Below are 23,725 nucleotides of genomic sequence, written 5' to 3'. Positions count from 1 at the left end.
TAACCCGGACAAAATCCGAGCCATACTAGAAATGGCACCCCCGCGAAATGTGAAGGAGATACAAAGCCTTAACGGCAAGATAGCGGCGTTAAATAGATTCGTGTCGAGAGCCACGGACAAGTGCCTGCCCTTTTTCCGCACATTAAAGAAATCATTCGAGTGGACGGACGAGTGTCAGCGAGCGTTCGAGGAACTAAAGGCATACCTATCCTCACCACCCCTATTGAGTCCCTCGCAACCTGGCGAAGAACTTTTCCTCTACTTGGCTGTCTCCTCTGTCGCCGTCAGCGCTGCTTTAATTAGAGAAGAGGATAATGCACAGAAACCTGTATACTACGCCAGCCGGGCGCTCCGCGGCGCCGAAGAAAGATACCAACCTATGGAGAAACTCGCTTTCGCATTGATAACGGCGGCTCGCAAGCTCAAACATTACTTTCAAGCCCACACCGTGAATGTAATGACCGACAAGCCCTTGCGAAGGGCACTGAGTAATCCTGAAGCCGCAGGTCGACTGACACTGTGGGCAATAGAATTGAGTGAGTTTGATATCAAGTACCGTCCGCGTGTGGCCATTAAAGGACAAGCTGTAGCCGACTTCATAGCGGAGTTTACGCGTGACGAGGACAAGGGGCAGAAGAACCCCCCAAGTGGAGCATCTTCACCGACGGGTCATCCAATCGGCGAATTGGAGGGGCCGGCATAGTGTTGCTGTCGCCCGAAGGGGACAAGATCGAATGTATGGTCCGTCTCGACTCCCCATTACCAACAATGAAGCAGAATACGAAGCGGTGGCGGCAGGACTCGACCTAGCCAAAGCCGCCGGAGCTGAAAGTGTGGCCGTCCATTGCGACTCTCAGGTCGTGACCAATCAAGTAAACGGAGACTACGAATGCAAGGGGGAAAGGTTGAAGAGATATCTTGATCAAGTCAGAACGAGAGTCGACGGACTAAAAGCGACGGTCGTCCAAATCCCCAGGGGAGAAAACGAGCTCGCCGACCGGCTAGCCAAAGCCGCCTCGGCAGAACAAGTGACGACACCGGGTAATGTACTTTCCTTCGTTCAACTCTTTCCACTAATAGACCCCGACAATATGCAGGAGATACGCTCCGAAAGAAACTGGACCACCCAGATAGCTTCATACTTGAAGGACGGGTTACTGCCACAGGAGAAGGAGGCAGCGAGGAAGCTGAAAGTCCAAGCGGCGAGATTCGTCTTGATAAGAGACGTTCTGTACAAAAGAGGATTCTCCCGCCCTTATCTAAGATGCCTCGGGGTTGAAGAGGCAGACTACGTAATGAGGGAAGTGCACGAAGGGATATGCGGGAATCACTCTGGATCGCGGTCGTTGGTGCACAAACTGGTACGAGCTGGGTATTACTGGCCAACCATGCAGAAGGATGCCGAGTCGTACGTTAAGAGCTGCGACAAATGCCAGAGGTTCAGCAATTTTATCGGACAGCCAGCTGAAGAACTGACCCCTATGACGGCTCCATGGCCGTTCGCACAATGGGGACTGGATATCATGGGACCCTTCCCAACGGCGGTAAGGCAGCTCAAGTTCTTGGTAGTGGGTATTGACTACTTCACAAAATGGGTAGAAGCGGAAGCCTTGGCCACCATTACAGAAAAGAACATTAGAAGTTTTGTTTGGCGGTCCATCGTATGCAGGTTTGGTATTCCTAGAGTCCTTGTCTCGGATAACGGGAGGCAGTTCGACAACGGCCACTTCCGGGATTTCTGTACACAGCTAGGAATAAAAAACCACTACTCATCACCCGCCCATCCTCAGGCCAATGGCCAGGTTGAAGTCACGAACCGAACCCTGCTAAAGATTATCAAGACTCGGCTCGAGGGGGCAAAGGGAATATGGCCCGAAGAATTACCGAGCATACTGTGGGCGTACAGGACAACGGCGAGGACTCCGACAGGAGAGACGCCATTCCGACTGACATACGGAAATGAGGCGGTCATCCCCGCAGAAGTTGGCCTCACAAGTTACAGGGTTCACAACCATGACGAAGGCAGGAACGACGAATTGATGAGGCTACAGCTGGACCTGATAGATGAGGTAAGGTCGGCAGCGGAGCAAAGGATCGCAAGATATCAGGAACGCATGGCCAGACATTACAACTCCCGGGTCCGACATAGAGACTTCCAAGTAGGAGACCTGGTGCTCAGGAGGGTCATGGGTGCAGCTAGAGACCCTACACAGGGAAAGCTCGGCCCCAACTGGGAAGGACCTTACCGAGTCACGGCATGGAAAAGGAAGGGAACATACCACCTGGAGACTACAGAGGGGGAGAAGCTACCGCATCCATGGAATGCGGAGCATTTGAGGAAATACTACCAGTGATAGTAACACTGCGAACGGCAACCAATTTTCCATTTGGCCTTTTTATTAACTAGTTATAAGTTTTTTCTTTAACATGTGTTTCTCTTGCTACAATCCTGTCGTGCCTTTTTTAAGCCCAAGGGGGCAGGCACTTTTCCTTTACGCAATTAGATACAGTTATGATCTTTTTCTACTTTGATGTCATTACAATTGTCGTCAAACTTAACGAAAGCTAGTTAAAAGTCCACAAAGTGAACGGATCACCGAAAACGGTGTCTACTTACACAAGTCCACAAATTGGACGGTGTAGTCTCCACAAAGTGGACGGATCACCTAAAAAACGGTGAATAATTCTACATGTCCATAAAGTGGACGGATCACCAAGACGGTGGTAGTTACACAAGTCCACAAATTGGACGGTGTACTCCTCAAAGTGGACGGATCAACCAAAACGTTTAATAATTCTACATGTCCATAAAGTGGACGGATCACCGAAAACGGTGTCTACTCACACAAGTCCACAAATTGGACGGTGTAGTCTCCACAAAGTGGACGGATCACCTAAAACGGTGAATAATTCTACATGTCCATAAAGTGGACGGATCACCAAGACGGTGGTAGTTACACAAGTCCACAAAATTGGACGGTGTAGACTCCTCAAAGTGGACGGATCACCTAAAGCGGTGAATAATTCCACAAGTCCATAAAGTGGACGGATCACCAAAACGGTGAGTAGTTACACAATTCCACAAATTGGACGGTGTACTCCTCAAAGTGGACGGATCACCCAAAACGTTTAATAATTCTACATGTCCATAAAGTGGACGGATCACCAAGACGGTGATAATTATACACGTCCATAATTTAGACGGTATCAGTCTCAAAGCGAACGGATCACCGTAATTAAAATTAGAGATATTTACGCACCTAGAACGGTGAATAATTCTACATGTCCGAAAAGCGGACGGACCATCAAAACGTTTAGTAATACTACGTGTTTGTAAAATGGACGGCATAGCAAAAACGGTGAATAAATTATGTACATACATAAAGCAGACGGCTCTAAAACGCCCTCAAGGTGGACGGACAACATGACGATATAAGTCAGCTTCAATAGTTTAGCTTATAAGTGGACGGATCAACAGACGAGCTTGTGCAAATTAAAATTCAAAATAAAAGTAGACGGAGAAAATCCTTAACGGATACAGATCACGAAAAGACAATGAATGAAAAGTATTGTTCAGTACAAATGAAACTTCAACCAAACCGTCTACAAATTATTAACAATACATAAAAAGGGAGACGGATCCTCATCAACAATTATATGGGTTACTCTGCTTTATTGGGGTCGACAACAGCGACCTCATTCGGCATAGCGGACTCTCCGTCACCCTGAGCTGCCTCTTCTCCAAAGAGATCCTCCGTATTTTCGGAGGCGACGGGTAGAGCAGACGTCTGACCTTGATCAGTTAGTGTTATCATGGACAAGTCCAGATCTGGGTAGGCCTTCTTCACCTGACGGAGCGAATCGTCGAAGCCTTGAAGGAACGATCCTGCCAGCTCCTTCAACAAAGACTCGGAGTTGCGATATTCGCTGACGGCGTCATCCCTTGCATGACGGAGTTTTTTCTTCAGATCCTTCACCTCGTCTGCTCTAACCTTCAAGGCCTTCCCAGCCTCCTCCGTCCTCTGTTCAAGCTCTTCTCTCGTCTTCTCAGAGAGTGCAAACTTCTGCTCCATCGTGGCCTTCCACTTGTGCAGCTGGCCAAGCTCCTCTTCCGTCTGCCCAAGTTTTGACCGTACCCGTTCCAGAGCCGCTTCACGGTTGAGGCAGCGGTCCATCAAGCCCTTCATCATAACCAAGGACTGAAATAGACAAAATTAGAAGTGTCAAAAATGAAACTAGGGAGTGGACGGACATAAACTGAAGGATAAGGAAAGTTACCTGTCCGACGGCAAATAACCCCGTCTCCCCCATCACCTCCGTCGAATGATTCCCAAGATCCTCATAATCCTCTGCAGAAAGTATGGACGTAAGCTTCTCCAAAGCGAACTTCGAGTCCTCACGGAGAAGGGGAGGGGGCTTCTCCTCGCTGACGGGTGGAGCATGCATTAGGCCCTTACCGGCCCCTTGTTTAACTTGGGTGACGGCCTTAGGGCCCTCAGCCATCAAGCCCACCACGGGCTCCATTGACACCTTTGGCTGCTTGAGTGGACGGTCGGACTTTGGTGGCTGCTTCCTCTTACCCGATGACCCCGGCACACTGGGAACAACGATCTCACCCGTCTTCTTTTGCTCGACGGCTAGAGATTTTATCATTGCCCTTCTCTTGGCGTCGTCCATTTCTGCAATACAGGACGGATGATGATATTTTTTCAAAAATAAAATTTCAATTTCAAGGGTAAAAGTAGACGGACTCACGTTTGTGTATTCTTTCGTCGTATGCAATGGCCTCACGGGTAGGTTCTGGACCGTCACAATACCAGTGTATTGTCTTTGGATTCACTAACTTAGCCCAGGTCCTTTCCTCTGGCCTAGTTTTTCTGCAAATCTCTTCAAGGAAACTAAATTCCTCGAGGCTAATCTGCGGACGCTGTCTACCTGCAAAGACAGACGGTCAAAATACGCACATAAAAGTGTACGGATATGTAAAAAAGGACAAGTAAGACGGATGTATACGTAATTGGTTTATTATTCCCCAAGTTGTATCGACGGGCATGTACTCCGTCTCTCCTGGACGGTTCATCCATCTGTCACCCTCCAGGAAGAAGTAGCGACTCTTCCAGTCTCTATTTGAGTCTGGGGTCTCAAAGATAATCTTCAACAGGGGACTTCGACTAGCAAAACGGTACAACCCCCTTGATCTGTCAATCTCATCTGGACGGTAACAGTGAAGAAATTCACGGACCGTCAATCTCCTTTCTCCGTCTGACCATGCACCATAAAGAATCTCCATTGCTATGAAGACCCTCCAGGCGTTCGGAGAAATCTGGGTGACGGACAGTCCCAGGTAATGTAAGAGTTCTCTATGGAGTGTAGAGAGCGGGAACCGAAGTCCAGCCTTCAACACCTGCTCGTACACTCCAACGCCTTCTACCCCGTCATAATAACATTTCTCCGACACGTAGGGGAGACGGATTGGAATGTAATCTGGTATCTGAAAATTGGTTCTAAAGGTACTGAAGTGTCTCTCCCGGATGACGGACGTGAACCTATGCACTGTCCACTCTGGTAACATGATGAACTGCCTTAGTCCATCAGCACCCACAACGGACTCCAGTGCTTTATTCCCGTCGTCAGCAGGACCCCCTATTTCAATTATCTCCACATCCTCACTTGTTGAGGACGAAGAGGATGCAGACGGACTCCTATCTTCGCCTGGACTATCTTGGTCTTTATGACCGGACGGGTATACACTCTCGTATTCCGTCCCGTCACGAACCACCGATTGGTTACTTGACGCACTAGACATTTCCTACAATTAATGATGAAACCTAAGACTTGACGGGTTTAAAAACATTGACGGGTATAGTAAGCCTAACAACAATGCTTGGACGAAAATGTAACTTGAATGTGAAATTGAAGTAAATACTTACCACACCTGGCGTAGAACGGGTGACGGTTGTGGTAATTGGTGGTTACCAGTACTCGACGGATTGCTCTGACAAGGTTGACGGTTCTCTCTGACAGACGTTTTCTGTTTGGAAATGCGAAAATGAGAGATTGAGACGCCTCATATATATAGGAGATGCACGGAAGACGAAGCGACGCTTCGATCCTATACAACGGCCATTCAGAGATTGACACGTGGCATGCTAATAAATGCTGACAACCTGTCTGCTCGCATCAACAGTTTGTAACCGTTGACTCGATTAAACCGTCTGAAATTGCAAGATACCCGTCATCATGTCTGACGGTTAAATCCATATGAAACCGTCGTCCTATCTGACGGTTGGATCCGTCAAACATTTTCAACCTTCTGTTTCGCGAATCCCACTCCGTCATCAAAATACCCGTCACGCCCATACATTAGAATCGTCACCCCATTGGTCCTTTGACCTAAAAGCAGACGGACCATTGGGGTGAAGGGGGCAACTGAAGATAGTAAAATTTAGTCTGATGGGCCTATCTTAATGGGCCTGACGGATGGGTACTGTTTGGTCTTTGTAAAGATGGGTCCACGCGCTCTGAAGGCCCATCGCAGACAGACATGGTAAGGGCCCATGATCCGAAATCTCTATTTGCCTAGAAAAGCCCTAAGATCCAATAAGGGAAATTGTATCAAAGTCCCACATTGGAAAGATCTGGAGGTTAAGAAGAAAAGCAACTCTCTACCACTATAAAAAGGAGTAATATTCACGCAAATCAAGGTAAGATGATTTGACCCTCTCTAACGCCTCAAAATAACTCAAGGGACGAATTTTGACTTGACCTTCGGAGGGCTTTTGGCCGGCACCACACCGATGCTCTCTAAGGGTTCTTCTTCCGTTCGTTCTTGTTGTGCAGGTTCGTTGACTCGCGAGTACGGTGTGACTTATTGGTGACAATTCTCAACGTCATCATTATACATCTTACATTCTCCATTCCTCTTATATCAAGAACCCTTAGACAGGGCAAATGCCAAGAGTAGGAGCTTCTTCACAGTTATAACACTCACTTAAAGTTGGCTCGATCAAATTGTCAAACAGCAACAAATCATCCCTAGTATCATGACCTGTCAACAACCATGATGGGAATCTAGATCCTTTAAACCTTTCAACGGTTAAGCTTTTCAAATTTTGGTGAGGTTGGAGGCCTTCCAACACCTCTTCCTCATTATCAGAGAAGTCCTTCACTCTACCAAAATTTGAACTCCAATGAAATCCCAACTTGAATATTTTGGTCTTCTTTGCTAAACTTGCACTTCTGGCTTCTTTTTTATCTCTCACATACTCTAGATTGTAGATATCTAATTCTCCTCGAAGTTGGTTTAAGCATCCCAGTTCTTTTATCCAATGACCTTCATCTTGATCCACAGTAAAATATGGCAATGTTTGAAGGCAAATTAATTGCCCCATATTTTTAGGTGTTTGTTTTCTGTAACTAGGATCCTTGAAATCATCAATATGAATATGTCTCAATTTAATCAAATTGCTTAGGTCCTCTGGAAGCATTGTGAGATGACAGCAATCTTCAATTCTTAAAGTCTGCAAATGGTAGAGCTTGGTGGTGGATTTAGGTAATTCCCTAATTTTAGTTTGTGAAACATGAAGAAGCCTCAAATGTATTAACTGCTCAATTGTATCTGGCAACGCTGTTATACTAACCCCAGATTACTTTAGAACACGTAAGCACTTAAAATTGTCAAAGTCAGCATTTTCTGAAACTAATGTTCGCAATTGCGTAATACTATCTCCTGCAAAGGGAATTCTTGGTGTCATTTGGCCATCAAAATGGACAACTGAACATCGTATTTGGCTGAACCTATCAACTGAACCTTGCTCCAAAATCGAAGTTTTAGAGTTTGAAATTTTGAGTGCAAGATCATGCACCAAATCATGCATTTTGTAGCTGATAATATTACCCTAGGCATCCTTTCTAGCATTTTGGAAAAAGGTAGTGGCGAAAAAAATATTAAAATATGTGTTACCAACATCTTCCATCTCCATATTACTTTCTATAAGAGGTTCAAGGAACCCTTTAGCCATCCAATGTTGAATTAGTTCGTCCTTTTTCATGTCATAATCTTCAGGGAAAATCGCACAATATACGAAACATTGTTTTAAAGATGGTATTGGAAGATGATCAAAACTTAACTTCAATACATGAAAGATTCCATTATTATCATCATCCAATAAATCCCAAATAAAATTATCTTGAATTGATAACCATTCACTTTTATCATTTTTAAGGTACATAGTTCCCCCTAAAACTCTTGCAGCCCATGGAACCCTTCTGCAATTTTTAACAATCTCTATTCCAATAGCTTGCAAATCTAAAGTTAGTTCATTTGCAAATGCTCTTTTCACCAATATAGACCAACATTCATCATTTGATAATTCATCCAAGCAATATGGGGAAACTGTCCCCATAATTTGAGCAACACTGTTACTACGTGTTGTTACAATAATATTATTACTGGTACTTGAATTAATTCTTAACAAGTATCGCCGTAAAGTATTCCATTCCTCATGATCTTCATTCCGCACATCATCAAGTACAAGAAGATACTTCTTCCCATGCATTCTTTCCCAAAGTTCTTTTAGTATTGCAATATCTTCTAAATCTATCAAGTCTTTGTTAAGAGATTTTAAAATCTCTCTTAGAATCCCTTTAACATCAAGATTTTTACTGACATTTACCCATACTAGTACATTAGAATGCTTCTTTGCTTGTTCATGGTTATACACTTCTTTTGCTAAAGTTGACTTTCCAAGACCTGCCACACCCACAATATGAAGAATGGATATACCATGTTGATTGCTTGAACTAGTAAGTTTGTTTACTATATATACATCATATCCTCTTCCTACAACTTCTGAATCGTTGACTAAGGAGTCCATATTCTTGTCCAGGATAATCTTGGGGTTTGAAGTAGCAAACTCCATTCTAAGATTAAAGTGAGCTACAGTATTCACAATTTTAGCCAACGACTGGTTGATGGTCTTAACTCTATTAAGATTGCAGGATGAAAAGCTGCATACCTGATCCATCGTTTGGTTTTGAGTCGACACCCTTTGCTGAAGAATCTCATAGTCAATCTCATCTAGCAAATTATCAGCTTCATAAGCTACATCTTGAAGCTTTGTTAACCAAATCCTCAGAGAGTCATCACTTACTTGCCTCATCTGAGCAGCACGTATCGCGAATTTGATCTTGTATAATGTCTAAAGAAAATTTTTCAGTTCCTCCTTCAAAGAATCAAAACTCATAAGATTAGCAGCATTGGTTATTAGTCTGTCCACAACATCATCGAAGAAAATTTCAGCCACATAATCTTCCATGCTCTGCAAAAGATAATTAAAATGAAAAGGTTTGCAAAGTGTTAAAAAATGGTTTTATTAGAAATAAACAACTAAGTATAGAATTGGGACTAGATAAACACCTGTGTCACAACTCACAATTTTTTCCTCCTGAATTGTTGATATTGAATTTGAGGCTTCACTCTCCACATCGCTGCTTGAGGTTGATGCACTTTTAAGTTTTAAGGTTTTTGTTAGTCCCTTGAGTTGCTTCATAAGCTTCTTTTTGAACATATTCATTATTCAGGACAACTTCACACATAGCAATATCATGACCTTTAACTCCAGCCAAATGTGATTTAATCCTTGATACAGCCCCAGGGAAATCACATTTACAAAAATTACACTTAAAATGACCGTTTAGGTCCTGAGCATAATCCCAAAATTGACCACTCTTTCTACCCATATTTCTATTTCCACTCAGTAAAAACATAAAGAATACAATATCAGATCAAATATTAATTAATTTAAATTAAATGGATGTATAAAAGAATAAAAATAACTTTATTACATTTCTTTAAAAATTTAAGTAATTAGTTTATATATACGAGTATATAAATATATTATGGAGTGAGAGATTCTTCACATTATATTTAATATTCAAACAATAATATGAAATGGGAAAATTCTACACAACACACTTTGTTGTGTGTATATACCATACCTATCATATTTATAATATATTTTATAAAAATAGATGGACAATTAAAATTAGGTAAGCATGGTACATATAAAAAAAGATCTATAGAATGATTTATGAAATGGTAATCCAATTTTACTACTCTTTGCATCATTTGTCAAAAAGCTCAACAACTTTTACTATTAATTCCATCATGATGTAAATGTATTGAACAGACCACTGAGCATGCCTAATAAATAAACAAAGGTGGCTTTTATGGTGGTACCATAAGCTAGAGATTTGGATCTAATATATCAATTCTACCTTAAACGTGATAGATCCAATACCTTAAAATTTCATCAACTTAATTTTATCATTTTATTATGTTCTTTGGATTTTTTTTTTTTTTTAATTTTTTTCTATAGGTTTGTTTGGATAGAACTTATTTTGCTGAAACTGAAAACTGAAAATACTGTAGCAAAATAATTTTTAAATATGTGAATAGTGCTGTGGGACCCATTTTTAATGAAAAAATTGATAAAAAATGAAATTTGTAGGTCCATAAACAGTGCATAGATGCACTGTTCACGGAAGTCCGGTCAAAAGTTGTGGCTAGTACCGTACATGAACAGTACCACTTATTGGGAAAAAAAAAAAAAAAAAAAAAAAAAAGGGAAAACGCAGAAACTTAAATCGCAGCAAACGTGGATCCAAACTGTGCCTATATCTACTTCTCCTTGGTATCTTGTAGGAACCAACACTCCATCTTGTTTCTCTCTCAACAGTCGATGAGATTGAAAGAAGGAAGAGTTTCCTACGTTTTAATTTGTTGTGTAAAAAACTATTTATTTAGCCAAGAAAAATATAAAATCAATAGCATAAAAACATGTCAGAGTGCAGTGCACTTACTTTTATTAGTTAGCAAACAGGTAGATGCAGGAAATGAAGTGAAAGCCAAGAGACAGATAAGTGGTAAAAGTCTGGAAGCTGGGAAGAGCAGGATGAAGAAAAGAACAATCAAAAGCACAAATCCTATTCAGTTTAATGATTTTATGCTTATAGTATGTGTAATGTATAGTTAATTTTGATGGCTTGACTTGCATTTACTCTTTAAATTAAGGTTCAATTTTATATATGCATTGACTTGACTAGCGTTTGGCGTAGAATTGTTCGTGTGAAAAGGGAAGTCCCAAGTCTTTTCTACCCCACAATGACTAAATGCCAACGATTTTTTTTTTTTTTTTTTTTGAGAAACAAATGCCAACGATTTAAACTTCGCTGAAGTAGCGTGATGGGACCACCAGTTATTTTGCAAATAAACCAAACTAGTCGCTAACCCGTGCGATGCACGAGATTCTTTTTAAAAAAAAAAAAAAAAACAATATTGCAATTATCATCTCCATAAAAATACATACATGCCAAAAAGATTAATACCACTACCATAGGTCCATTGGCAATGAAGTTATTTTCATAGTTACATATATATTGTGAATAAACAAATTGCAATAATGATCGCAATCTTATTTTCATAATAAATAGAATATGGTTACCAATGTCAAATTCTTTTGCTATGACTCAAAAAGAGTAGAGAAAGAATATAATACAACAAATCTGCATTATATAGAAGAGTACATCATATATTTATTCAACATAAAACATTGAGTTTTATAAATCTTCTTTGCTTGCTCACATTCCCCACCACGTCTCTTGTGCTAAGACACCATAGATATTGCTTTTTCAAAATCATGAATAGACTTTGCCAATAAAGCCTTCTCCATGTCAAACCCTTTTGCTTTGCCTTGAAATAGTTCCTAGAAAACAGCTGCTTTACCCAAGTTAGGGGCTTTGAGAATAGAAGAAGAATTATAGTATCTGAGAAAGTGCGATAACCACAACATATTGGTGTTATTTTCATATATAACAGATAACGAAATGTAGAAACACCATTACTAAACAAAACCTGTTCTTTAAACTCAGAAAGTATCATTAACAGGCAATTCTGTCAACTTCTTCTCTCTTTTCTTAAGGGAAAAAAAATTGCTTTACACCTACCATAGGCAAAAGGACCATAATCCAAAGCTCTTCCCAAATACAATTTAGGATAGTTAAAAACAACCAATATGAGAATCAACTTCAAAATTATTAAATAAGAAATAAAGACCACCATAGCTCAATTTTTAAAGTAGCTTTCCTCATAGACACATGCATAAGAAATCACTATATCAGACACATAAAGAATCAACATTTAAAGCAACCCAGATGAGATTTCAAGAAAAATAAGCTCCGCTAAATTTAATTATGAAACCCAGATGTCATAGTAGTGAAGCTAAAATTTTCTTAACAGTGACTTATGAACAATTATGAAGCATATATAAATCATTAAACAAACTTTTTAAAAAATCAATGACATAGATAATCCATTTTCACCACCCTTTCTTCTACCAAAGTTCCAGACTTGTCCTATAAATTCACCTACTTGGCTGCCCTATTTTCAATTGATATAATGGTGGTTAGGATGTTGATATAAGGCTTTGAGCAAAGCACCTTCAGTGAGGAACTCACTTTTAGCGCCTAGGGGCCTCATTTTGGTGCCTCTCACCTTGGGAAATCAGGCTTTGGTGACTTAAGGTCACCTTTTGCTTTTGATTACAATAGTACAAACCGAGGTGGTAAAAGGAGGCAAAATATCCATAATTTATAACCAAGGATAAACACTCAAACAGGGTATAATCCAGCCAAGTCTCACATGTGTATGAGATACAAATTGCAATGCATGACAACTCCGTGTAATGTCAAGCAATATAAATTTTGCATTAAATAACATAAAAACCCAGCCATTGTTACACTGCACCATTGCATTGCCCTGTAACTTGTACATTGCAGGCAGTAAAAAAATCAGCGTAGCCCTTTTGCATAAATCAACATATAATGAATGACTCTAAAGGATTTTCTAGCAAAATCCTGTTGATGGCAGCAAAGTAACCGTAAGAAATAGCAATTAAACTTCCTTAGCTCCAGGGTTCAATTGCTGTTTCAAACCTAAATTGCTCAATTTTGTTCCAGATAATAGAAAATAAATAAAAATTTTCTGTAATTCTGTCAAATTTATTATTGCTCCCCATATGCAGAATCCCACTAAGACCTAGCATCAAACACCTCACAGGCACAACCACCATTTAAAATTTGAGAGATAAGTAGGATAATTAATCAATTCTAAATCAAAACAAAATCTGAACCAATTTCTTAAATCAAAACCAAAACAAATAGCCGAACCTAAATCCTATTAAACACCCAAAATTAATATAAAAGATTTTACCTGTAGCCGTTCCAGCAGTCTGATGTTGGTTGGTTGTGAGGCGAAGCATTTGTGGCATAGTTGAATTCGGTTACCGTCGCAGGGGAAGAAAGCATTTGTGGCGTAGTTGAATTCGGTTACCGTCATAGGGGAAGAAGTTACCCACCATATGAGTTGTTATTTCAGATTAGTATACATCCCCAAAATCGCAGATCTTCAAAATCGTTTTTTGCCTTTGGGTTGTGGGTTTGATATGGTCTGATTATGGTGGTTTTTGGGTTGCGGTTGTTGTGGGTGGTGGTGGTGGTGGTGCTGTTGCCTATACATCCCCAAAATCGCAGATCTTCAAAATCGTTTTTTGCTTTTGGGTTGTGGATTTGATATGGTCTGATTATGGTGGTTTGTGGGTTGCGGTTGTTGTGGGTGGTGGTGGTGGTGCTGCTGCTGCCTGCTGAGTTCTGGTGGTTGTGGGTGGAACGGGAAAGGAGAAGGGGAACGGGAGCAATAGGGTCTGAGGAAGGAGATCTTTGTTAATATGTGGGTATGGTGGGTAGGTGTTTTAGAAAGGTTTTATATCCGGTTTGAGTTTTGAAAGAGAAGGCAGAGCATCGGGTTTGAGTTTTAGAAAGGTTTTATATCGGGTTTGAGTTTTTAAAAAGTTTTATTATTATTATTATTTTTTTAATATTGTGCTGATGTGGAAAATTGTGGAAGCTTCAAAAGCTTCGATTTTATATATATATATATATATATAGATAAGAACAAGCAGCCCACCAGTTATTGTTTCTGAAATAGCGTGATGGGACCACCAATGAAAAATTATTTTTATTCGAACAAGTAGGACCGCCAGCTAGGCAGCTACTGGACGAAAGAAGATGTATTTTGGGATTTGGATTTGGACTAGGATTGAATTGTGATATGTAAATAACTGGATATCGGAAAATCCAAAAGATTTGGACACCCTTGTTATCAAAAAAATAAACTGGACATCAGAACCTAGTGAATGCAATCAATGCATTGCTATGCATGTTACATTGAGCCTAACATGTTGCATGCCTTTCATTTTTGGATATTAGCTCCTCTCTTGGAAATTTCAAAAACTCCAGTTAATTACTATGCCAGGAGATGAGACCGTTAGTTATATATATGTTTATTAATTGAGTTTTCGAATCATTTTGTACCAAAAAAAAAAAAAAATTTAGATTCTTTTGAAGGAAGAGTATTAGCAAAATATATATAAGAATTAACAGTTACAAAAATGTTCACGAAACTTCTATAGATAACTCTTCCTTGTAAACAATTTATTCTATGTGAAAAACTAAGGAAATCTAAATATGTGGTAAATCTTGGGGGAAGAGAAACAAAGGGAAGCAGACATGTATTCATGACATACGTAATACGTGTTTATAGTACATTGTCATCTTTTGAGCCTAGATTATGGTAGGAAATAAAATTAACTGCATAACCTCATGCTCAGAAATTCGTTTCTTTATCAATGGTTGGATTCCTCTCTCAACTGGCTTTTTGGAAGATTCTTCCATGATTTTCTTCCACACCAACGGCAACAGTGAGAGACCCATGTCATATGAATTATTGTACCAAAAAGGAAAATTACACCATAGTTCATGGAATCCTAGTGTTAAAATTAAAGAGAAAACAATGGAAAATTGTAAGAGATGCAGAAGCAAGAGAGATGGTATCATGGTACACAAGAGAGAGAGTTGCATGGTTCAACCTAACTGCCTGCTTCCACACCACTAAAGGCCAAATGACCACATCTTGCATTCACTTGATTAATAATACATTACAAGAGAACCCATATTTATAATGAGCTTTAAATAATTTGAAAATGAATCAACTATTATTGTGAAACTAGTCGCGGACTCCGCGCATTGCGTGTGATAATACTTTTAGAGTAGTCTCATTAATATATATATATATATATATATATTTCAATTTGAACTAATTTAATAAATAATAATGTAATTCATAATCATATTTTCATTTATTATAGTGACAATTACAAATGTAATATATGTAATTTATGCTGTACCAAAATCAACACAATACAATTTTTCTCAAGAATTCAAAAAGTTAGTAAAAATATTAATTTTTTTAATAAAATTTCTTTATAATATTTTGTGTATCATCAAAAAGTATATAAAATTTGGAAATTATTCTTTTAGTTTTAAATAAACTTTCTCAAACCCAATTTTTCTACCATACAATCAAAAACACTGAGAAACGTAACTAAAAAATTTAATAAAACTCATCAAAACTAAAATTAAAAAAAAAATAAAGGGAAAAATAAAAGATTGTAACCATTTTTCCTTAAAAAAGAAAAACAAAGAATACAATTCTAAAGGGGGAAAAAGTAGACAAATTTTTTTTTGAAAAAAGAAGAAGTATTGTATTAATGCTGTCATAATCTAATCTAACTTCTAATCCAATATGTGAATAATAAATAGATAAATAAATAATTTTAAACACAAAATTGAATTTGTTTTCTTAAAAATCTCAAAGAATACACTAATAAGATAAGGAAGATGAAGAATAACATAAAATATTTGTAAACACTTAAAACAATTACCCAAGCATCTAAGAACATCATATAAAAAAATACATAACAATTCACTACTAATTTATTAAACAAAATATTTTTAAATAGTGAAAGGAAATTGCACAAAGACCATTATTTTCAAATGAACTAATTGTTCTTCACCAGCTTGTTTAAACTATCTTATAGTTTTCCAAATAAGTTAAAACCTGACAACACAAAATATAACATATTATAATATGATTTTTTTTTTTTTCCAAATTAGAGCAGTAACAAACACTATTCATTAAAAGTATTTAATGTTGTAAATAAAATGATAAAAAAAATATTTGAATCAAGAAACACATATGATTTAGTCAATAACAGGACAATGAGGGTACAAACCTCTAGTTGGAGATCCTCCTATTGTGTCTTTTCTACCATCAACTTGATTAAGCAAGACCTGTGAATGCATTTTTTATAGACAATTTTTTTTTAAAATATTTTTTATTCTTCATTGATATCATTTTTCAATTATAAGCAATCAAAGGTAGAATTCTAAAAAACACAAACATTCATCAATCTAAGGTAGAAATGCAAGAAAAATAATAATAATAATAAATCCAACGAGAGAGAGAGAGAGAGAGAGAGAGAGAGAGAGAGAGAGAGAGAGAGAGAGAGAGAGAGAGAGAGAGCCCTTTTTGTATAGGAAAAAAATACATAGAATGGAAGAAATCGGGTAGCAAATTTATAATAAGATGATGAGAATAAGAAGAGTCAAAATAAGGAAGATAAAAAGGCAAAATAATATTTAAATTTAAAACCGTCTAAGAGGAATATATGTAAACAACACTTTTGTTTTGATTTTCCATTGATTTATTATTTAATTATAACATCAAAATTAAAGTAAATGAATGTGCAAAGTTAAAACCATCTAAAATGAATTTGTAAAGCTAAAACCGCCTAAAATGAATTTGTAAAGTCAATATATTTATATAGTTAATATTGTAAAAAAATTAAATTTCAAAAATAAATATGAAAATGACTAATGATGTGGTGGACGAGGTGACTTAACGAGAGCGTAGCAACAATAATTACTACGCTTCAGCTTTTAGATATATATAGATAATGGAAATATATATAAAACAAAGTAAAAGAAACAAGAAATACATATTGATAAACTTTTATATTCAAGTGGTCATCCACAATTCTTTTGATCTCTCTTAGATGTGTACAATAACAGTAAAGTAATCCCACATATATATAGAACCTTAGAATGCTTGTAGAGTTTACGGGATAAGGTTGTAATAATGAATACATTTATGGATATACATCTCCCTTATAAGCTTTATACATTTAACCCTTTACACATCCCAAGTAACCTTTTCATTGCCCAAAGTTTATACATTCTAATCAGACTTTATTTCTAACAACTATCAATTTATTACAAGGTGTTGAGGGCCATTTGTAGAAACTCAGGCAGGCAGAAAGAAAGCCCAATAATGAGGGCTACAAAGAATTGACAAAATAGATAGCAAAAACCCATTAGGCCCAAGCGGCAGGAATAATGGATCACAGGCCCAACAAATAAATAAATGGATCTTGAAGAGGCAAGCGGGCTCAAAGAGGCCAGGAAAGAAAGAAATAGCATCTCATGGGCAGTGTATGAGGTAGAAAAGTGAGAAAGGGCCACCGCAGGCCCAAGGCAATGTAAACTAAGAGAGTAAGGGGTTTATGGCAGACCCATGAACCCCAAAGATAAGAATAAGGTTATTGGGCCGGAAAAGTCCAATGAAGTTAGTAAAAAACCCATGGGAGTGTGGAATTAGCAAACGGGTCGAGGAAGCCCAAAGAAAGTAATTGGGTTGTGGATGCCCAAAGGGACATAGGAGCCCATGAGTAAAAGCAAAAACAGTGCCTATGACAGGCCACTGAGAAAAGGGATAAACGGCTGGCCTAAAAAGAGCTCCAGCAGGATTAAGTTATTACGGCAGGAATAACAGTTCAACATTGCAGGCAATAAAGAAAATTAATAGTGGGCCAAAGAAATGTAAGGCCCATCATATAGGACGTGGTGGGGCCATAGGCCAGAGATAAGAGGTAAAGGGGGTATGGTTTGGTGGTGGGGAGAGGGGAAAAGATCTATTTTGTGGCTCCTACCCAAGCTCTTTTGGGAGGTACGTCCTGCTGGAATGATAGACCACCCAAAAAAGGTAAGTTTGAGGGGGAACCATTGGGTGCATGCCTTGAGAGTAGAGAGAAAAAGCATTTATACCGTGGCAGAAAGAAGTGTTACGGTATAAAGAGGAACGAAACAAACCTGCCTCTGTCTGGCAAGGGTGGATGTCGCATAGACCTGGTGGTCGGCAAGTACGCCCAGACCAAACAAAGGCAGTTAAGGGGTAAAACGGTTAAAAATTGGTCACGACAGGCACTATAAAAGGGCCCTTGCCGTGCCCTGAAGAGGGAGGGAAAAACAGAGCATTTTTATGTTGTAGAAAGAAAAACAGAGTAAAAAGAAGAAAAAAAGATAAGAAAGAAAATAGAGAAGAAAAGAGAGAAAATTAACGAGAGAGGTAATACAGTGGGCATGCACCGGTAGATCGGTTTCCCTCTCTCCCCCTTCAAATCTTGCTCTCTTCAAAAAACGTAAACACAGACTCCTTTTTTTGGGCTATAACCATTCAGGTCCGACTCCCTCAAAGCCATTAATCCCCATAGCAGGATCTTTTTCCTGAGAGATTATTTGCATTGAGAAGAGGCGTTCTCCCCTCTTTGGCTTTGTTTCGGCAGACTAGACTTAAAACTTGATTTATGCCCGTTTTGGATTAGTTTATGTTATTTTCTTTCTCCTTTACTTTTCTCTGTGCAATGACATTATCATAATTGTAATCGTGTTTTATAAGTAGGGATTACATAGCCATTTATTTAAATAGTCAGATACTCTCTTTTTGGTTATTATTATTATATCTGCCTGCCGTAACTCGTCTGCAACAGTTTTGCTTGCCGAAAGTTTACTCCTGGCAGACAAGGCATAAGTTTGTGCACAAATCGGCCCAAGTTGAGTTACAATTGGACCGGTCCCAACTCCCTTACTTAGAAATATTCGAGCCCATTACCGCAGGAGGCAGCCCAGCCCAATACACCATACACAAAAAAAGGCCCCCACACATGAGAAGACATATAGAGGTGAATTGTCATCTTGTTCGAGAAAAAGTGGAAAGTGGTGTAATTGCTACATCATGTGTCTTTACAGAGAATCAAGATGCTGATATATTCAAGAAACCATTGTACAATACCCACTTAAATGTGTTATGTAGCAGGCTGGGGTTATAAGATATATATGCCCCAGCTTGGAGGGGATAATTATGAGTAATATTGGATTAGTCATAAGGGTAATTGGGTTATTTTGTCTCGTGTGGGTTAACATATAGATTTTTTTTTCTTTTTTCTTTTTTGATAGATAAGAATAATTTTATTGAAAAAAGACTACTTCATGCAATAATAATAGAAGTTATCTTATTCACACACCTCATTCACAAGAATCACAACTTGCTCATTTGTTAATATCCAAAAAAATTAAGAGACCAGTAGAGTCATGCATTCAGCACTTCAAGGGCGAGTTCCTTACTAATCTGCTGTGTTTTTATTTTATTTTATTTTATTTTATTTTATTATAACAAAAACAAATAAACAAGAAACAACAACAGTGGAGCATGTGGCACATCTTGCTTTTCTAAATCATTGTAAAGTTATTAAAATGTAATAGCGTTGCAGTACCGTAAACTGCTTGCATCTGTACTGAATCGTAAGTGACTAGCGTAAGGCTTCTGGCTATTGCTCCTGTGCACCAGATGAGATACAAGACTGACAAGTGGCCATTTTGGGACACATGTTGTGTCTGTGTCATGTCTAGTGCACAAAAGTATTGGACGCAAGCTAAACCCTGATTGACTAAACTTACAAAACTTTTCACTCCTATTTCTAAGCTAGGACACCAAATTTCAAGAAAAATTGTACTAAGAATATTGAATAACAGACAATAAGTGTTAGTATTTACAGACAAGTCAGTCACGTTATATGTAAGCAATTGGGAACATCCTCAAACCATTTGCATGATCTAAAGCAACCAGAATGGTCACCTGGAAGGTAAGACAATAGCATATAGCTTACAGGAAAGGTGATGGGTGGGGGGAGGGACCTAGGTTGCACGGACACGCCATTTTTGGCGTCGTGTCGGTGTCGGACACCGGAACGGGTACGACTCGCCGGATTCCCGTGTCCGGCGAGTGTCTCTCTTTTTTTTTTTTTTTTTTTTTCGCTTCTCTGACACGGCATCGACACGGCTTCGACATGGCTCCGACACGCCAGCAGTGAAAAAAAAAAGAAAAAAAATAAAGAAAATCACAGATTTCTCAACCCATCTCAAGTTCTCAACCCACATCTCAAGTTGAAAAACCATAGATAGTCGCCGGTGGACACGCCAGCAGTGAAAAAAAAAACAGAAAATCACAGATTTTGACAGTCGCCGGTGAAAGTTTAGAGTCTGATACCGTGAAAGTTGAAACCCATAGACAGTCACCGGTGCAAGATCGGGCCGGTCGGCAAGTCGGCGAGCTCCGTAGACAGTCGCCGTCGACGCCATGCTCTCTGTCCCTTCCGATCTCTCTCTCTCTCTCTCTCGGCGTGGACAAGTCTGAGTCCGACCTCTTCTCTTCTCTCTCTCTGTTTTTTTTTTTCTTTCTTTCTTTCAGAGATGCTGTGTACTCTGTTTACTTAAGTTATGACGCTTTTTTTTTCTTTTCTTTTTTAATCCCACTCTCACTACATATATATATATATATATATTTATATATATCCCAAAAGTTTAAATCTGGTTTTCCTTAATGTTTTTAGTTTGACGTTGAATGTAGCCTGTTTAAACTTTTGGTTTGTACTCTAAACATTTTATGTGTATTATTATACTACTTTGGGTGTTAGTTTACTTATTTGTAGTACTTATATAATTTAAATTCTAGACATAAACGTATTTTATGTCTAAAAATATTAAAAAATATGCCTAAATATAAAATTTAATTAATTATTTAACTGCCGTGTCCCTGCCGTGTCGTGTCCTTATTTTTCAAAAATTGCCGTATCCCCGAGTCCGTGTCCGTGTCCGTGCAACATAGGGAGGGACACAATAGATGGAAAACCTTAATTAAAGCTAGTATTTTTAAAATGTTCTAATAGAGATGTAAAAGTGATTTCTAGTGAAATGATTTTGATGAGAACCAACAAATAAAAAGACAAACTATAGATGTTTACCTCATTGTCCTTTAAGCTATTGAAGTCATCATCATGGAGGCTTCAAGTTAGGAAACCGTAACAAAACAACATTTGATTTGAAAGGCAGAAGAATTATCCTGAATCCTGTAAATTAAGGAAAGAAAGTACGACATCAAATTATATAGAGAGGAGATGAAAGCAACTATTGCAAAATCACAGGAAAATTTTTGGCCTTCCCTAATCCTGAATCCTGTAAATTAAGGAAAGAAAGTACGACATCAAATTATATAGAGACGAGATGAAAGCAACTATTGCAAAATCACAGGAAAATTTTTGGCCTTCCCTAATGCATTGCTGGTAGTGCTGTCAAGTATAGTATACTAATAAAAGCTTTTAAAGAAATATACAACATGCAAGTTGGACCACAACTTCAAGCAGTCTAAGACAATAAAATCAATATAGTTTCAGTGCCATCTTCAAGCAGTCTAATTACTAGTTATATGGCAAGATGCTCTCCTTATTGTGTACAGTAAATAGTTAATTAAATTCTTGCACAACTCTAATTAGGACAAAATAAAAAATTTATGTCATCGATTATTTCTCGAGTTTGAAAAATAACGTCAAAATACAAAAACCTGCCAAAACTCCAAACCCAAGGGTGAACGTTATACTATAAAAATGACCCTTGAAATTTGTACAAATAAAGAGCCCTAATTATTAGAAAACTAACAAGTCAAACCATTATAGTGGAGACAATGCAATAGTAACAAGTAGACCAGAATTTAATATGTAAAATTAGTCCCAAAAAAATTAAGGGAATTAATTGAAACAAAAATTTGAAGGTTTGCATATGCAATGCAGCAGAATATATTGCAATACATGGAGATACAAATTTGAAACAAAAATAAAGCGGTATCTCTATAAAATAAGAAAATAAGAACAATGGTAAATGATATATATATAACTAGTTTATTCCAAAGTGAAATGTTAGATACAAGGACATTTGAGAGAGGATACCGATTTAGGATTATTTTGAGCTTAGAAGAGGAATCAAATGTTAATCTGGATATTTGAAACAGAGACGAATCTTGGACCATTCTGTGCTGAAGTGCATGACCACTAATTGGGAAATAAAGGATAACCAAAACCTATAAATACTATATGAACAAAAAATTTAGTAAATATGATATGAAATTAAAAGTAGAAAAAAGAATCAAAAGAAAGGAATCATAATAGGTTCTGTTGGAAGAGAGAAATTAAATGAGAAGAATACAAGAATGAAAATTTACAAATTTCAATGAAACAATTGCATGGGAACCAATCTAAAATTCCCTGCATTGCGATTCTTGGACTATGACCAATCTTTTACCATGGGCCACTCCAAATTTGGGTTTCTTTCCCTCTGTTTCTCTCAACCCAACACAGAACAATTTTGATGTTGTTAAATGTTTAAATCTGAACAAACAATTTGGTTTTATTTCTATCTGTTTCTCTCAACCCAGCACCTCCGTCTCTCTCTCTCCCTCTGACTTAAGATTTGGGTCTTTTCTTTCTAGTAAAATATTTGGATGTTGTTGGTTGATAAAATCTTAGCAAAAAAAAAAGCTTTGAATCAGTTTGGTTGGTAAAAATATGGGCAGAAGAGATTTGAGCGTTGTTGATTGATGAAAATGCAAAAGAGACTTGGGGTGTTTGTTGAATGATAAACTGTGTCAGATTTTGGGGAAAATAATAATAAAAAAAAGTAAAGAAATAATATTCAAATAGGGATAGAAAATGATAGAGTGACAGTTTTAGAGAGTATATTTGAAAAAACAGGTAGACAAAACTGCTTACTGGGATGAAAATTTGGTTAAGTTGCTGGAGATGCCCTAAAAAGAGAGAGGGAATAGAGAATAATTGGCATGAATGATGTACTTATTGGATTTAATTAATGCTTGATATTTTAGAGGAGGAGAGAAGATCTGAGAAAACTTACTTATAAACTTCCATTAGCTTGGGACTAGATTAAAACTTCTGGCAGAACACATTAGATAGAAGTCCGTAGTGTCTGCACTAGAGGCAACATATTTAACTGATTAAATAAGAAATCGCCACACACAAAAAATAAAATAAAATAAAAGGATTTGGGGAAAGTGAAGAGAGAAAAGAAGAAATTGAGGTTAATTACGAAAATATTCCTAGGTTGATGTAGAGTATAAGGCAAGAGAAGAGGATGAGGTAGGATAGAACTTACTGGTCATCTATCCTAGAAATGTATATGATCTTCAAACTGCTTTTTGTTTAATGCATCACTAATGTAAATATTTGGAATGTGGGCAATCCTGGACCACTTTGCAGCACTTGCCTTTGCACTTCTTTCTTTTAATTTGGGGCAATGACTAATGTACAGCTCTTCTTCCGGCTGGGGAGTTGATTAAACACCATAAATTATTTTTTCCTCCAGCTGAACACAATAGATATGCTGTCCCTATTGCCTACAGATCAAGGCAAAATATTAAACTGATTGAAAAAAAAAAAAAAAAAAAATTAGTTCCTTGAATAATGAGAGAAAATTAGACAATAAATCATTTGAGAGAAAATACCCATTTTAGATGATTTTGAACTTAAACTGGAATCGAAAGTTCATCTGAATAGTTAAAATAAGGGCAATCATGAAGGATAATGAGCCT

The 23,725-nt window shown here is 37.9% G+C and overlaps 2 protein-coding genes and 2 long non-coding RNA genes across 4 annotated transcripts; all 4 read right to left on the bottom strand.

Annotated features, from left to right (window-relative positions):
* Window positions 1-3,556: 3,556 nt before the first annotated feature.
* On the bottom strand, window positions 3,557-6,620 carry LOC115963273. The gene is made up of 4 exons (XM_031082226.1): window positions 5,931-6,620; window positions 4,756-4,935; window positions 4,279-4,679; window positions 3,557-4,199 (listed from the first exon to the last, which is right to left on the bottom strand). Exons 3-4 carry the CDS (start codon window positions 4,675-4,677, stop codon window positions 3,663-3,665), a joined length of 936 nt encoding a protein of 311 aa, XP_030938086.1. The 5' UTR covers window positions 4,678-4,679; window positions 4,756-4,935; window positions 5,931-6,620; the 3' UTR covers window positions 3,557-3,662.
* A 318-nt stretch (window positions 6,621-6,938) lies between these two features.
* LOC115965141 (disease resistance protein RGA2-like) lies at window positions 6,939-9,161 on the bottom strand. The gene is made up of 2 exons (XM_031084331.1): window positions 7,964-9,161; window positions 6,939-7,627 (listed from the first exon to the last, which is right to left on the bottom strand). Exons 1-2 carry the CDS (start codon window positions 9,159-9,161, stop codon window positions 6,939-6,941), a joined length of 1,887 nt encoding a protein of 628 aa, XP_030940191.1.
* An 11,963-nt stretch (window positions 9,162-21,124) lies between these two features.
* LOC115963308 lies at window positions 21,125-22,424 on the bottom strand. Its single transcript, XR_004085791.1, has 3 exons — window positions 22,343-22,424; window positions 22,071-22,210; window positions 21,125-21,197 (listed from the first exon to the last, which is right to left on the bottom strand). It is a non-coding gene; the product is annotated as an uncharacterized LOC115963308 (long non-coding RNA).
* A 604-nt stretch (window positions 22,425-23,028) lies between these two features.
* LOC115963307 lies at window positions 23,029-23,725 on the bottom strand. Its single transcript, XR_004085790.1, has 3 exons — window positions 23,639-23,725; window positions 23,290-23,530; window positions 23,029-23,103 (listed from the first exon to the last, which is right to left on the bottom strand). It is a non-coding gene; the product is annotated as an uncharacterized LOC115963307 (long non-coding RNA).

This window comes from Quercus lobata, chromosome 10, assembly GCF_001633185.2.
Source record: "Quercus lobata isolate SW786 chromosome 10, ValleyOak3.0 Primary Assembly, whole genome shotgun sequence".
Classification (NCBI taxonomy): Eukaryota; Viridiplantae; Streptophyta; class Magnoliopsida; order Fagales; family Fagaceae; genus Quercus; species Quercus lobata.
Note: the sequence above shows the minus strand (reverse complement) of the source record. Positions and strands in the feature narration are given on the sequence as shown.